Source organism: Tupaia chinensis, unplaced genomic scaffold (genome assembly GCF_000334495.1).
Source record: "Tupaia chinensis unplaced genomic scaffold, TupChi_1.0 Scaffold143894_1, whole genome shotgun sequence".
NCBI lineage: Eukaryota > Metazoa > Chordata > Mammalia > Scandentia > Tupaiidae > Tupaia > Tupaia belangeri.
The window spans coordinates 536,440-552,614 of NW_006203745.1; the positions used below are offsets into that span (position 1 = coordinate 536,440).

At 38.0% G+C, this 16,175-nt stretch overlaps 1 protein-coding gene across 1 annotated transcript in view; it reads left to right on the forward strand.

The window, feature by feature from the left end:
- TMPRSS11A (transmembrane serine protease 11A) overlaps positions 1 to 16,175 on the forward strand; it is a 64,034-nt gene that overhangs the window by 19,837 nt on the left and 28,022 nt on the right. Inside the window, exon 4 of the mRNA XM_014582877.1 lies at positions 15,304 to 15,371. Within this exon, the coding sequence (XP_014438363.1) occupies positions 15,304 to 15,371 (68 nt within the window). The remainder of the gene's footprint in view (positions 1 to 15,303; positions 15,372 to 16,175) is intronic.

Below are 16,175 nucleotides of genomic sequence, written 5' to 3' on the forward strand. Positions count from 1 at the left end.
TATTATTGTTGTTTACGCTAATTAAAGAATTCTGTCTTTACTGAAGCGGCCAGGAATGCAATAGAAGCGAGAGAAATGCAGAAGTGCATCTGGAACAGAAGATGTGTTTAGAAGTAGATTTTAAAGTTTCAGTTATGCATGTGTTTCTAGGAGTGAAGGAACCTCAGGGAGACTGAGTTAAGTAAGGATATGTTTATAATCACTGATATGTGCAAGGCCCCAGTTGTCATTGTTTATTCTCCTTTATCCTCATAAACCCATACCCTCTCATATGAGGCAGCCATTCTGTGCTTCATATATATTCTTTTGTTCATATTCACTCTTGCAATAATTTTGTTATTTTGTTCACATTCTTTTGGCTTATCCTTTGTGTCATAAATCACTTTGTTTCAACCTTTTCTACTCAGAACTCTTTTTTTAAAAATTTTATTCATTGTTATTATTTAATTTTTTTTTTTTGAAGTTGACCAGAGAAAGAGAGAGAGAAGGAGACCAAGAAAGCAAGCTGCCAGATCTGGGACTGGAACTGTGTTCAGCCATGTGGGAGTCTAGCCACCTTAACCACTACACCATCTGCTGGCCCCAGAACTTTTGTTTTTTTAAGAGTTATTTTATTTAACTTTATTTATTATTATTATTTTCCAGTTTGCTCAGAGAAATTCAGAGCGAGAGAGAGAGGGAAAGTGAGAAAGTAAGTCACTAGGTCCAGGATTTGAACTGTGGTCAGCCATGTGGGAGTTCAGCGCCTTTAACCACCATACCTCCTGCTGGTTCCTATTCAGAACTTTTTTAAAGATGTATCAATGTTGCCAAATGTACGTCTAATTCATTGATATTAGCTGCTGCATGATGACTCAGAATATGACTATCACATTTTACCTGCATACTTGCCTAATACACAAAAAAATGCTGACTAAATAGACTCCTACTTATCTGCTATGGATCCATGTGAATCCTTCTGGGAACAGAATTACTGTGTCACTGGGAATACATATACTTAATTCAATTAATTAGTGGGAGGCTGCTCTTCAGAAAGGCTGCATTGGTGTGCATTCCAATCTGCAGCTCATGAGGATTCCTATGCCCCCATATTTTGTCAACACATAGTATATAAGTCTTTTTGGGGTGCTACAACAGAAATACTATGGACTGACTGACTTAAACCACAAACATTTATTGTCAAAGGGCTGGAGAATCCTAGATAAAGGCACCAGCAGATTTAGGGTCTGAAGAGGGTCTGTTTCCTGGTTCACAGAAAAGCATCTTCCTGCTGTGACTTCACATGACTGAAGGAGCCAGAAATTCTCTTATAAGAAAAGTAATCCCTTTCATGAGGGCTCCACCCTTATGACCTAATTACTTCCAAAGGCCCCCATCTTCTAATTATCATTACCTTGGGATTTAGAATCCAAAATATGAATTTTGGAGAGACATACACATTCAGTTCACAGCATATGGTATTATTTATTTTCCTAATGTTTTCCAGATTGATAGGTATAAGATAGTATCTTATTAGAGATTGAATTTGCATTTTTTCTAATTACTAATGAGTTTGTGCATCATTACACATACATATTAGCTTTGGGGGGCATTCATTTCTATAAATTGAACATCTTTTTGTTTTTCTATTAGAGTTGTTTTTGTTTTGTTTTGTTTCTAAATACTGCTTTGCAGAAATTCCTTTTATCTTCTAGACATTAATAATATATTTACTGTAGACACTGCCCTTATTCCAGATTCTATTAATAGTGATCATATTGTACTTCTTAAAATAGAAATCCATAATTTTGAATTTATAGCAGTCATCAATTTCCTTTGCCTTATGATTATTTTAAAGGTTTTGTTTTATTTTGTTTTGTCTTGTTTTTCATGGGGCATAAGAGAAAGAAAGAGAGTAAGGCCCCCTATTGGGGCAATGGGACCTAGTTCTACCACATGCTCTCTCATCTGAGTTTCCATTCCATCAGGATTCTGAGCCTGTATGTGAGGCCAGGATGTTTTTCTTTTTCCTTTTTTTTTAAGAGAGATTTTTGCTATAGAGTGTGTGCGCTCACGGGAAAGACAGAGAGAAACAGACAGAAAATGGGAAATGATCCCTCAGGAGATAGCCATGCCACAATTCCTTCTCCTCCATTCTCCTTTCAGGATTTTGAGCACATACACACATCCACCTGGTGTGAGTTTCAAGCCTCCAAGTCTGGAACTCAAACTGCGGTTGACCATGTGGGAGTTCAATGACATAACCATTATGCCATCTACTGGTCCCAGCCAGGATGTTTTTCAAGCCACCAAGGTTGGGACTTGAACCCTGATCAACCATGTAGGATCTATCTTCCTCTGCATAGCACTTTATTGTTGCACTATGGGACCAGCTCTAAAATTATTCTAAAAGAAGTGTTTCTTTCCTTCTAAGTTATAAAAATATTTCACTGTTTTTTCTTTTGTTAACTTTAGTTTTTCCTTTTACATTAGCTCTTTAGTGAACCTAGATTCCATCTTTAAATGTGATTTTAAATGGAGATTCAATTTTCAGACTCCATTTATTGGGCTTTTGGAAAAGTCAAGATGCATTTTTACAACAGATGGCACTAGTTCAATTTCAGAAGTAGTAGTCATTCACATCTGTATTATTGCTATGTCATTTGACAGCTAACAGTTCTAGCTTCATTTGAAAAAAAAAAAGATTTGGTCAAATTTTGGAGAGATTTTTACAAGTTGAAGATGGAAGACAAAATTGTGCATTTTCACCATGCTTTATTTTTACTTCCATAAAGGGAAGAACATGTGTCAAGCTTGTGAAAAGTTGCTTAAAGTTTACAGTGACAATGCTCTGTAAAAACATCAGTGCCAGTGATGGTTTGGGAAATTCTTTGTTGGTGATATTTTGATCTTAACAATGCTACTAAGTCAGGGAGTCCCACTGAGGTCGATGACAAACTGAAAGCATTGATCAAGTTGGGACCAGCAGATATTATAATGTTTACATCACTGGGCTCCCATGCAGTTGACATGGTTTGAGTTTCGAACCTGGCTGATTAAAACTCCCGCTGGGCCCCTGTGTATGCATGCCCAAAATCCCAAGAGGAGAATGGAGGAGAAGGGGTTTCAGCATGGCAATTCCCTCCTGGGGGATTATTTCTTGCTTTCTGTCTCTCTGTCCCTCTGGTGAGCACATGTGCCCTATAGCAAAAGTATCTCTTAATAAAAAGAAAAGGCATTGATTGAGTCAAATTCATGTTACACGACACAAGAGATTGCAAAGACACTGAACATCTATCATTCAAGCTTTCATGACCACCTAAAGAACCTAGGATACTAGGATATAGAAGCTCGATATTTGGGTTCCTCAGGAACTCAAAGAAGTTCATTTGATGGCTCATAAAAATATCTGTGATATGCTCATTAATCGTGAAGAAAAGGATAATTTTTTGAAGTGACTGATAACTGGTGATGAGAAGTGGATTGTTTACAACAATGTGGTGGACAAATGGCCTTGGTCCTGATGTGATAATACGCCTCAAACGACATCAAAACCATTCATTTATCAGAAAGGTTATACTCTCAGTGTGTTGTATTTCTTGAGCCCCTACCAAGGAACCAAATAATCAATTTGAATATGTTCTGACAACAATTGGACAGTTTGAACAAATCCATGATCCAGAAATGTCCAGAGATCATTGATCTTATGTTGTTCTTAGAGTTGTGTTCCATCATGACATGTGAAATCACACACAAGTTTGATCATACATCAAAAATTATTGGATGAGATGGAATGTGTTGCCACACACACCACACTTGCCTTACTTTGCACTGTCAGACTTCCACTTGTTTCACTCTCTTCAAAACTCCTTGCATGGTATAATGTTCAATTCAGATAAGGCTGTAAATCAGCACCTTGTTTAGTTTTTTACCGATAAAGACAGGTCTTTCTATGAATGAGGAATTAATAAAGTTCACTGAAAGATGTCAAAAGGTTATCAGACAAAATAGGCAGTACATCATTGATTATCTTTGCTCTTTATATAAATAAATGGCCTTTGAAAAACAGAAAAATACATCATGATTTCTCTGAAAACCCAGTAGTCATTTTTCAGATATAATCAGCTAAACAATATGAACTTTTCCCAACATATGGTATGATTGTTGAGCTCACTGTATTTCTAGACACCAGGGTCTTAAGGAAGTGAAAATATGTGAAAATATGATCTGGATCTTCAAATTGCTGCCAATCTCTTTGGAGATATGTAACACACATGCAATTGGACAGCATGACATTATATAATTAAGGACTAAATTTTATGCTGTGGACAATAAATGCAGAATAACTTCAAAGAAAAAGAATATCATGGTCAGGAAAGGCTTTGTATTATTTTACCCCTGTTTAAATGAGACAGGTGTTTTCTCCACATCCCCCACCAAGTAAGCTTTAGAATTACAGGAAGGGTTCATGTCTCATTCTGAGCCACTCCTGTTTATTGTTGCTAAATCCCAATGAATAAAAACAGATTCTTTTCTCTGTCCAAACGGGTGCTAATTAGACAGCCAAGAAAGACAGGTTATAGGTCCTGTTCTTCCTCATAATTTCAGCTTTACTGATTTGAATGCAAATAGAGATACAAAAATAATTTGAGCTTATGTTCAGATACTACTCAGCATGTCCCTCATTTCAGTTACCTGAGTTATAGGACAGACATATTTCATCTTTCATACTACCCTTCAGAGAAAACTCCAGTAACCAGACACCAGTAATTTATGATACTCTCAAATAGGTAGATCACTTTCATTGTTATTCAAATTTTATAAATTTTATAAATAGACTCACTGACTGAAGGAGTGCTTTACTTTACTTTGTTTTTTTTTTTTAAGTCATAATTTATTTATGACAAAAAAGGGGGAGGGGAATCTAAACCAAGTTACGCAATTCATTAAAATCTGCTCAGTGCAGGTTACATAGTGTCTCAAACCTTGTCTGTGAACAGAAGAGAGAGAAGCATTTTGCTATAGAGGGGCAGCATGGCTTTGAAAATATATTTGAGAAATCGTAAATTTTTTTTTTTTAGAGAGGTTTTTGCTATAGGGCGTGTGCGCTTGCCAGACAGACAGAGAGAGACAAAGAGACAGAAAGCAGGAAATCACCCCCCAGGGGGGATGGCCATGCCGCAATCCCTTCTCTTCCATTCTCCTCTCAAGATCTTGGGCACGCATGCACACGCACCCAGCGTGAGTTTAAGCCACCAGGTCTGAGACTCGAACCGCGGTCAACTACGTGGGAGTCCAGCGACATAGCCATTACGCTAACTGCTGGTCCCAAAAATCATAAAATATTTTAAAATTACAAGAGCATTATGAATGTGAAAGCTATAAACTTATAATACCATAATAGTAATACCTAACATATATTGAATGCCAAGCACCATACTAAGCACCATATATGTATTATTAGTTAATCTTTAGTAACAACCTTATGAAACAGACACAATTGCTATTCTAATTTTAGAGATAAGAAAAATCAAGGTACAGAAAGGTTGATTTACTCAAGGTCATAGAGCTAGTAACTGATACAGTTTAGATCTAAAAGCAAGCATTCTGATTTGAGATTCCATGTTCTTAATAAACTTCCATCCCCCATGATGCTTGTCATTTACAAGAATCATCTGTATGATTTTATTTCCCATCTACCATCCACAAGATACCATATGTTAAATATTCATTCCTGATACATTACTATCTTTCAATTATACTATTAACATGGGCCAGTGACCACCTCTTAACTAACAATGGTAAGAGATAGATATTGACATAAGTTCCCTCCCTAAAAAACAAACAAATAAACAAACACATTGCCTCTGTGACCAAGGCAGTTCTAAATTTTATCTTCTTTATACTCTGGAACCAGAAACAGGACTAAAGTGATCATCAAAATACCCTTGCAACTCTCTGTCTAGAGTTTTTGTAGAGACAAAGAACTCGGAAACAGGAAGTAATATAAAGAGATAAATGTAGTTTAGTAACATTTTTTAAAGGATGAGAAGGTGAAGGTGAGAACTTTGGCTCTGATGATATAATCATTCACCATTCAACAAATGCAGCACATTAGGTTCTACAGGAGAGGCCAGGTGGAATAATGTCTTCTTCTCTCTCATAGAGTAATAAAATACAAAGATTTTTAAAGACTATAGAGTCAGCCAGAGGCCTAGTGGTTAAGGGAGCTGGTTTCCACATGGCTGACTGCCAGACTCAATGGTTTATTCATGTGTGACCAAAATCCCAAAAGAAAGGGGAAATGGAAGAGACGGGATTACGGTGTGACTATTCCATATGGTGGTACTTTCTTCCTTTCTCTGTCTCTCTCCAGCAAGTACACATGCTCTCTGATAGTATTTCTTTAAAAAGAAAAGAGGGGAAAAAAAAAAAAAGATTACACACCAGGAGAGGACATGACCTTTCTAAATGGCGACTTTCCCTTGCTTTGGACATTCTGGTTTTAAATATCTTTCATTCAACTTTAAACAGATTCAAATTTGATACTTTTCTCTTTCAAAAAGGTAATTTGGGGACAGCAGTGGTTGTAAAGGCTATGTCGCTGGACCCTCACGTAGTCAACCACGGTTTGAGTCCCAGACCCGGTGGCTTAAACTCATGCCAGGCGCATGTGCGTGCATGCCCAAGATCCTGACAGGAGAATGGAAGAGAAGGGATTGTGGTGTGGCCATCCCCCCTGGGGGGTGATTTCTCACTTTCTATCTTTCTGTCTCTCTGTCCTTCTGGCGAGCACATGCACCCTTCTGGCGAGCACATGCACACTATAAAAAAAACCCCTCAAAAAAAAAAAAAAGATAATTTGGAAATGTGGGTTTTGTGATACATGGAAATCTAGTACTTTATAATATTTATTTTAGGGGGCTGGCCCTTAGCACAATAGTTAAGCTCTGTGCATAAGGAGCGAATCCTATATAGTCTACCACAATCCTAGCAACTTGAAAAACACACTAGATATGTGTGCATCCTTGCATGAAGGGCTGGAGAAATGGAGGAAAAAGATGTAGCATGATCACACACCATCTCAGGGGTGCACACACACTTGCTCTCTCTCTCTCAAGTAATGGCATGTGCCCTCAGGCAATAAAGAAAACAAAAAGAATGTGTATAATCTTCATTTTTTTTAAGTTGATTTTTTTCCACAAGTTACAGATACAGAGAGAAGAGGTGGGGGATAATACCCCTAACAGGGTATTAACTCTATAATTCACCCACAGCTCCAGCTAACCCTGAATCATAGGCATCAGAGTGCCCAGCATACTCAGGAAGATCTCCAGATACAAATCCAGAACCTTCCAATGTGGGGCAGCCTCACAGAAAATCATGTTTTACCTCTGCACCACCATCCAGTACATTCTTTATAGTCTTTAACTATACAATTTTAAAATTTATTTTTATTTTAACTTTATTATCATTATTATAATTATTATTATTTTTTAACTTGAGAGACAGAGAGAGAGAAGAGGAAAGTGAGAAAGCAAGCCACCAGGTTCAGGGCACAAACTGCAGTCGGGCATGTGGGAGTTTAGTGCTCTCAACCACCATGCCACCCGCCAGTCCCTTTAACTGCAAAATTCGTAATTCTACCTATTTACTTTGCCTCTCAATCTCAGGAATACAAACTGATTTGGGATAAGGTCATTTAATATGTTGCTATGTGCTATTTATGGTTAGTCAGTCACAGATATCTGTCTGTTTCCTTATGGTATTCCACAAAGAAATGTTGAAGGACTAGTGCAATCAAAGAAATGACTGGTATTGTCACACACTATCGTGCCATGTGGTGATCTCATTACCTTCTGGTTTAGGGTAATCAAAAAGTCACCCTCCATAGCGCTCCACCTACACACTCACAGACCTCACATGACACTAGATCCAACTACCTTCTACAGTTGACATGACACTGTTGTAGGAATTAGCCCTGGTCCCCAGAGGGTCAACCAGCCTCAAAATTCTGTGATCCTCCTTGCCTAGGTGGGCAATGCTTCATCCAGGCTTGAGAGAATGGATCACACCTGCCTTCTTGAATATACATAAATAAATATCTAGAGTTTTAAAATACTGGGTCATCAGAAAAGTCATGATACATTTTTGCATTAGAAAAATGCATTATGATTTTTCCAATGGCCCAATAGATACAATATGTGGTGTAGTGATTAAGGCACTGGACTCCTACATGGCTAACAACGGTTTGAGTCCTGGACCCGGTAACTTGAAAATCACACTGGATGTGTGCGTGTGCATGTCCAAAATCCCAAGAAAAAAATGGAGGAGAAAGGATTATGGCTTGGCTATCTACCCTTGGAGGTGATTTCTCACTTTTCCTCTCACTGTCTCTCTCTGTCTTTGACAAGTGCACATGCCGTATGACAAAAACCTTAAAAAAAAAATAGATACAATAACCACTTTAAAGAATGTTGATAAAAACTGCCAAGATTGTGGTCCTTGTGCTCAGAGCTCAGAGGGCAAAGAAAGCAGGCTGCCTTTAGGGAGGGTTATAAGAGTTTCTGATCCATGTACACACTGCTTATTGTCAGTGGGTAGGAGCTGCTAGTGAGAACCTACCCAGGTGCTCACCCTGAGGTCAGCGTTTCGAGGGCATTAGCAGGCTCTAAAGCTGCCCAGCCTGGCTGCAATCCTGGCTCTGTGGCTCACTGCTGTGTCACCTTGTGCAAATCACTTCCTCATCTACATAATGCAAATCATAATGGTACTGACCTCAAAGGGCTGATATAAAAGCAAATGAGCTCAAAGACCATGCAGTCTTTGCTGGATGCACAGTTGGCAGGCAACAGTGACAACTATTCCTACTATTACAACGTCCTAGTCTCACCATGGAGGAGCTTTTCACAGTAAATAAAACTGTGAGGAAAGGTCCACAAGAAGAAAAACCTCTCTTCCAGTAATTCATGTGCAATTTTCTTTTTTTCTAGGAGCACTGATCTCAATCTTATTAGACCACATTAATAGCGCTTATAAAAGTGTCCTGGTAAATGCAAGGCTTTCTGACACATAAGTTCTCACTTTTTTATTCTCTCATTCAACAAAAACATGCCCGTGCCCACAGTACGCACAGCTCTAGGCTAGATATTATACTGTGTAAAGATAAATCGCCATCTCTATTCAACAAGGGTCTGAAGTTTAGTAAAAGAGATAATAAGCTGCATAAGTAACTATATAAAGAAAGTGAAGAAAGTGTAAAGACAAGAAAAACTAAGAGGGGAGTAAGAAAGATTAGTCCCAGGATCAAGGAATAACTACAAAGAAGGTATTATGTGAGATCGATTCTGAAGGAGAGTTATGATGATTCAGACGAACAGAGTCAGAGGAATGGGGAGAGTACCACAGATCAAAGAAATAACCCGGGAAGGGTATGTATGCAGGAAAACGAGGGCTTTGTTAGAAGGTATTGGTTTTGAAGACTAGGCCTGCAGGCCAACAACACTGCAGACAGGGGTTCAAATAGGATTGCATTCTTTCTACCTTGAGTTCAACCCTTGTAGCAATGTAACTTTAATTAAGCCTTACTTACTTCAAGGCTTTTTTAAAAAGCATCTCTTATACCCACCTTCACATAACTGTCTTATAATTAGGAGAAAGCAAGAGGATCTAAAGTGTCTTGGTACCAAGTTTTTGGCTCCATTAGTTTTAGGAGCTCATCTGATGCTATGTTGAGAAAAACAAACCAGTTTTTATCTTCTATTTGCCAATCTTTAGTGGTACATCTATCTGAGATTGCTGTTCCAGCCTTGAAACATCCCCTATGTGAATGCATATGCTGCTCTAAGGGGAGTGGGTTAGGAAGCATCTGACAGGAAAAGACAGGCGGCATGTATAAACAGAGTTAGTTCAGGAATGAGAGTTGAATGACTGGGTGTGTCTGTTTGTTTGAGTTGACAGCCTCTCCCTAACTCTTTCATTAAACACCCAACTAACCTTCAATTGCCCTCTTAGAACTTAATCTCAGTGAAATTTCCAGCATTTCAAAATCATCAACCAGAAAAAGGTACTGCCCTGAAAGGGGTCTTTTGTTCCATTTTAAGAGATTAACTCCAACCACAAAACTCTACAAATGTCCTTAAGTGGGAGATAGGATAGATGTATAAATTATTATTATTTTTTAACTTGAGAGACAGAGAGAGAGAAGAGGAAAGTGAGAAAGCAAGCCACCAGGTTCAGGGCACAAACTGCAGTCGGGCATGTGGGAGTTTAGTGCTCTCAACCACCATGCCACCCGCCAGTCCCTTTAACTGCAAAATTCGTAATTCTACCTATTTACTTTGCCTCTCAATCTCAGGAATACAAACTGATTTGGGATAAGGTCATTTAATATGTTGCTATGTGCTATTTATGGTTAGTCAGTCACAGATATCTGTCTGTTTCCTTATGGTATTCCACAAAGAAATGTTGAAGGACTAGTGCAATCAAAGAAATGACTGGTATTGTCACACACTATCGTGCCATGTGGTGATCTCATTACCTTCTGGTTTAGGGTAATCAAAAAGTCACCCTCCATAGCGCTCCACCTACACACTCACAGACCTCACATGACACTAGATCCAACTACCTTCTACAGTTGACATGACACTGTTGTAGGAATTAGCCCTGGTCCCCAGAGGGTCAACCAGCCTCAAAATTCTGTGATCCTCCTTGCCTAGGTGGGCAATGCTTCATCCAGGCTTGAGAGAATGGATCACACCTGCCTTCTTGAATATACATAAATAAATATCTAGAGTTTTAAAATACTGGGTCATCAGAAAAGTCATGATACATTTTTGCATTAGAAAAATGCATTATGATTTTTCCAATGGCCCAATAGATACAATATGTGGTGTAGTGATTAAGGCACTGGACTCCTACATGGCTAACAACGGTTTGAGTCCTGGACCCGGTAACTTGAAAATCACACTGGATGTGTGCGTGTGCATGTCCAAAATCCCAAGAAAAAAATGGAGGAGAAAGGATTATGGCTTGGCTATCTACCCTTGGAGGTGATTTCTCACTTTTCCTCTCACTGTCTCTCTCTGTCTTTGACAAGTGCACATGCCGTATGACAAAAACCTTAAAAAAAAAAATAGATACAATAACCACTTTAAAGAATGTTGATAAAAACTGCCAAGATTGTGGTCCTTGTGCTCAGAGCTCAGAGGGCAAAGAAAGCAGGCTGCCTTTAGGGAGGGTTATAAGAGTTTCTGATCCATGTACACACTGCTTATTGTCAGTGGGTAGGAGCTGCTAGTGAGAACCTACCCAGGTGCTCACCCTGAGGTCAGCGTTTCGAGGGCATTAGCAGGCTCTAAAGCTGCCCAGCCTGGCTGCAATCCTGGCTCTGTGGCTCACTGCTGTGTCACCTTGTGCAAATCACTTCCTCATCTACATAATGCAAATCATAATGGTACTGACCTCAAAGGGCTGATATAAAAGCAAATGAGCTCAAAGACCATGCAGTCTTTGCTGGATGCACAGTTGGCAGGCAACAGTGACAACTATTCCTACTATTACAACGTCCTAGTCTCACCATGGAGGAGCTTTTCACAGTAAATAAAACTGTGAGGAAAGGTCCACAAGAAGAAAAACCTCTCTTCCAGTAATTCATGTGCAATTTTCTTTTTTTCTAGGAGCACTGATCTCAATCTTATTAGACCACATTAATAGCGCTTATAAAAGTGTCCTGGTAAATGCAAGGCTTTCTGACACATAAGTTCTCACTTTTTTATTCTCTCATTCAACAAAAACATGCCCGTGCCCACAGTACGCACAGCTCTAGGCTAGATATTATACTGTGTAAAGATAAATCACCATCTCTATTCAACAAGGGTCTGAAGTTTAGTAAAAGAGATAATAAGCTGCATAAGTAACTATATAAAGAAAGTGAAGAAAGTGTAAAGACAAGAAAAACTAAGAGGGGAGTAAGAAAGATTAGTCCCAGGATCAAGGAATAACTACAAAGAAGGTATTATGTGAGATCGATTCTGAAGGAGAGTTATGATGATTCAGACGAACAGAGTCAGAGGAATGGGGAGAGTACCACAGATCAAAGAAATAACCCGGGAAGGGTATGTATGCAGGAAAACGAGGGCTTTGTTAGAAGGTATTGGTTTTGAAGACTAGGCCTGCAGGCCAACAACACTGCAGACAGGGGTTCAAATAGGATTGCATTCTTTCTACCTTGAGTTCAACCCTTGTAGCAATGTAACTTTAATTAAGCCTTACTTACTTCAAGGCTTTTTTAAAAAGCATCTCTTATACCCACCTTCACATAACTGTCTTATAATTAGGAGAAAGCAAGAGGATCTAAAGTGTCTTGGTACCAAGTTTTTGGCTCCATTAGTTTTAGGAGCTCATCTGATGCTATGTTGAGAAAAACAAACCAGTTTTTATCTTCTATTTGCCAATCTTTAGTGGTACATCTATCTGAGATTGCTGTTCCAGCCTTGAAACATCCCCTATGTGAATGCATATGCTGCTCTAAGGGGAGTGGGTTAGGAAGCATCTGACAGGAAAAGACAGGCGGCATGTATAAACAGAGTTAGTTCAGGAATGAGAGTTGAATGACTGGGTGTGTCTGTTTGTTTGAGTTGACAGCCTCTCCCTAACTCTTTCATTAAACACCCAACTAACCTTCAATTGCCCTCTTAGAACTTAATCTCAGTGAAATTTCCAGCATTTCAAAATCATCAACCAGAAAAAGGTACTGCCCTGAAAGGGGTCTTTTGTTCCATTTTAAGAGATTAACTCCAACCACAAAACTCTACAAATGTCCTTAAGTGGGAGATAGGATAGATGTATAGATCTCTAAATCTATGAAGTGGTATAAATAATAATAAATTTATAACAAGCTTGCACACAGCTTTAAAAAAACAAAGGGGTGGGGGGATTTTTGAAATACTGACGACATAAGCCTGAACCTGTCAGATAATTTCAGATTCTCTAGAAAACTAGTTTATGCATAAACTCCTTTCAGGAGTAAAGTTTAGGTTCATGTTTTCTCTGATTTTCCACTAGTTGTAAATTCATTAATAGAGAGACCATTTTTAGCAATCTCTGTACCACATTTCTCCAAGTATCCTCACACTAGCTATATTAAGATTCCTGGACCTCATAACCTGACCTTTCTAGAAACAAGGTCTTGGAATTTTAATTTTAAAGAAGAAACTCTTTTATTATTGTGATCACTGAAGTTACTTCTACTAAGATTCGCTTACTTTATTCTTTCAGCTCATCAATATGGAATTGATGCTAGGTTAGATAGCCTTCCAGGCAGACACTGCCAGATGAATGATGTCATCCAAAGAATAAAAAGTTTAATCCAATGTCTTCACCAACAAGTTACAGTCAAGAATCAATTGTGGGTGGAACTCATTAAAAGGATAATTATAAAACAAACTTTAAATACTCAGCTGCTATTTACTTTTCTTCCTTTAAGATGTATCACTTTTCTCTGTTCCTTTTTGTTTACCTTTCCTTTTCTTTTGGACTCTCCCACCTGCACCCTACAGATCCTGAATAATAGTGCTGGCCATGGGTGACAAGAAGAGGAATGATTGTAACAATGTCACTCTTGGAAAAAATCACATCTTCCAAAATAGTTTCTTTTCTAGCATATGAATTTCATATCACCTTAATCCATTATTTAATAGGCTTCCCTCATTTAAATTCAAATAACGACTTATTTTGGAATCCTAGCAATCTCTCTATTTTCTAAATGCTGCCCTATGTCTTAAGTTTAAAGCTATTAACAAATATATATATATATCTTTACTAATTTTATGCTTTATCTTTAGGTGAATCTATTTAATATGTACTATGTATTCTTATTGCTATGTGCTCTATGAAAGAAACGGAAGTAACATCTATATCATATTTAACGGGGAGGCTGGTGCGACATAGTAGGATGAAATGGACCCTGCAGATAAAAGACCTATAATCTGCATGATACCAGGGAAAGTCATGCAATTCCTCTGAAGAAGTTTCCTCCTTTAGTAAAATAGGAATAAAAATAATTATTGTTTCATGAAGTTATTGTGAGAGTTAAGGAGATAATGAATGTGTGGTTCCTACAAAACCATTTACGGGACTAGTCTGTTACCTAGCTTTTAAGGTAGCTGGGTCCTACATGGTTACCATGCAGTTTGAGTCCCAGGCCAATGGCTTAAAAAACACACAGGGCACATGTACGTGCATGCCAAAAATTCCAAAAGGAGGGAAAAATGAAGAATGGATTGCATTGTGACCATTCCTTAAAGGGGTGCTTCCTCCTCTCCACATCTCTTTCAGTCTTTCTCTGGTGAGTGCACACATCCTTTGGCAAAATAAAATAAAATAATATAGCATTTATGAATGCCTGCTAGTATTAAGGAAGTTCATAACTTGTTCCTTATCCCTTGGAACACATTTCCTGTTTTATATTTTTTTATGTTTTTCACAATATGATTAAGTTGTGTTGGGTGGTTGAAATTGTGCATATGGACTAAAACCAATTGCCTTTCTTCTCCTTTTTTGGTGATATAAGCTGAGAGATACAACTTTAACCTAATCCTCTCAACACCATCCCACTCTTTCTTCCTCCCTGATTTAGCAACTATAATTTAAGAATATTTGACTCTCTCCTAAATCTCTAGTGCCTCCTTGTTGTACCTTATAACCAAAGACCTACAGAGAAAGCTTAGACCTATAGTACCAGTATGTGGGCTGGGGAATCACCAGCAATTCACTACCAAAACATACCCAGAATTGTATGTGTTTTATCTTTATAACTTTGGGAGTAGCAGATCAGTATTTTTGCTTTACAGATTAGGAAACTGAAGATCACATTTGTTCAGTAACTTGTCTGAAGTTGTTTGGTTCATGAGAACAAAAGTCTCAAACACAGGACTAACCTACGGTTCTCTCGACCACCTCATCAAGACTCCCAATACAACCCATCTCTGTTCTTTATCTTTCCACTACTTCTCTATGGAGTTTAAGAGAGAAATCTTCTACTCAAGATACCTACACCAGCACATAATTACTTGAAGACAGTTAAAAAATGAGTGCCTCGGTACCCTTAAAACCCACTAAAACCACAATTCTGGAAGTGGAGGCCCCAGCATTTGTAATTTTTTTTAATTGAGCAAATGATTATGTTGCAATGTGAAGGTTGAGAAACCACAGGTCTAAATAATATCACTCCTATGACAAAAATTTATTGCTTTAACATTTAATGAAAGATTTATTCTTATTATAAAATAATTACTAACATTAGTTTCCTTCTTGTAATAACAGGTGGATGAAATATTTATAGATTCAGCATTGAACAAGCACTATATCAAGAACCAAGTAGTGAGACTGACGTATGTATGTTTGGGTAAAGGTGGACTCACAAGCACGGAGGGAAAAAGGATAAAGAAGACAGAGACCCTTATATACCGAGACCTTCATATATTTTGTCTCTAATACCAAAATAGTTTCTTTTCTAGCATATGAATTTCATATCACCTTAATCCATTATTTAATAGGCTTCCCTCATTTAAATTCAAATAACGACTTATTTTGGAATCCTAGCAATCTCTCTATTTTCTAAATGCTGCCCTATGTCTTAAGTTTAAAGCTATTAACAAATATATATATATATCTTTACTAATTTTATGCTTTATCTTTAGGTGAATCTATTTAATATGTACTATGTATTCTTATTGCTATGTGCTCTATGAAAGAAACGGAAGTAACATCTATATCATATTTAACGGGGAGGCTGGTGCGACATAGTAGGATGAAATGGACCCTGCAGATAAAAGACCTATAATCTGCATGATACCAGGGAAAGTCATGCAATTCCTCTGAAGAAGTTTCCTCCTTTAGTAAAATAGGAATAAAAATAATTATTGTTTCATGAAGTTATTGTGAGAGTTAAGGAGATAATGAATGTGTGGTTCCTACAAAACCATTTACGGGACTAGTCTGTTACCTAGCTTTTAAGGTAGCTGGGTCCTACATGGTTACCATGCAGTTTGAGTCCCAGGCCAATGGCTTAAAAAACACACAGGGCACATGTACGTGCATGCCAAAAATTCCAAAAGGAGGGAAAAATGAAGAATGGATTGCATTGTGACCATTCCTTAAAGGGGTGCTTCCTCCTCTCCACATCTCTTTCAGTC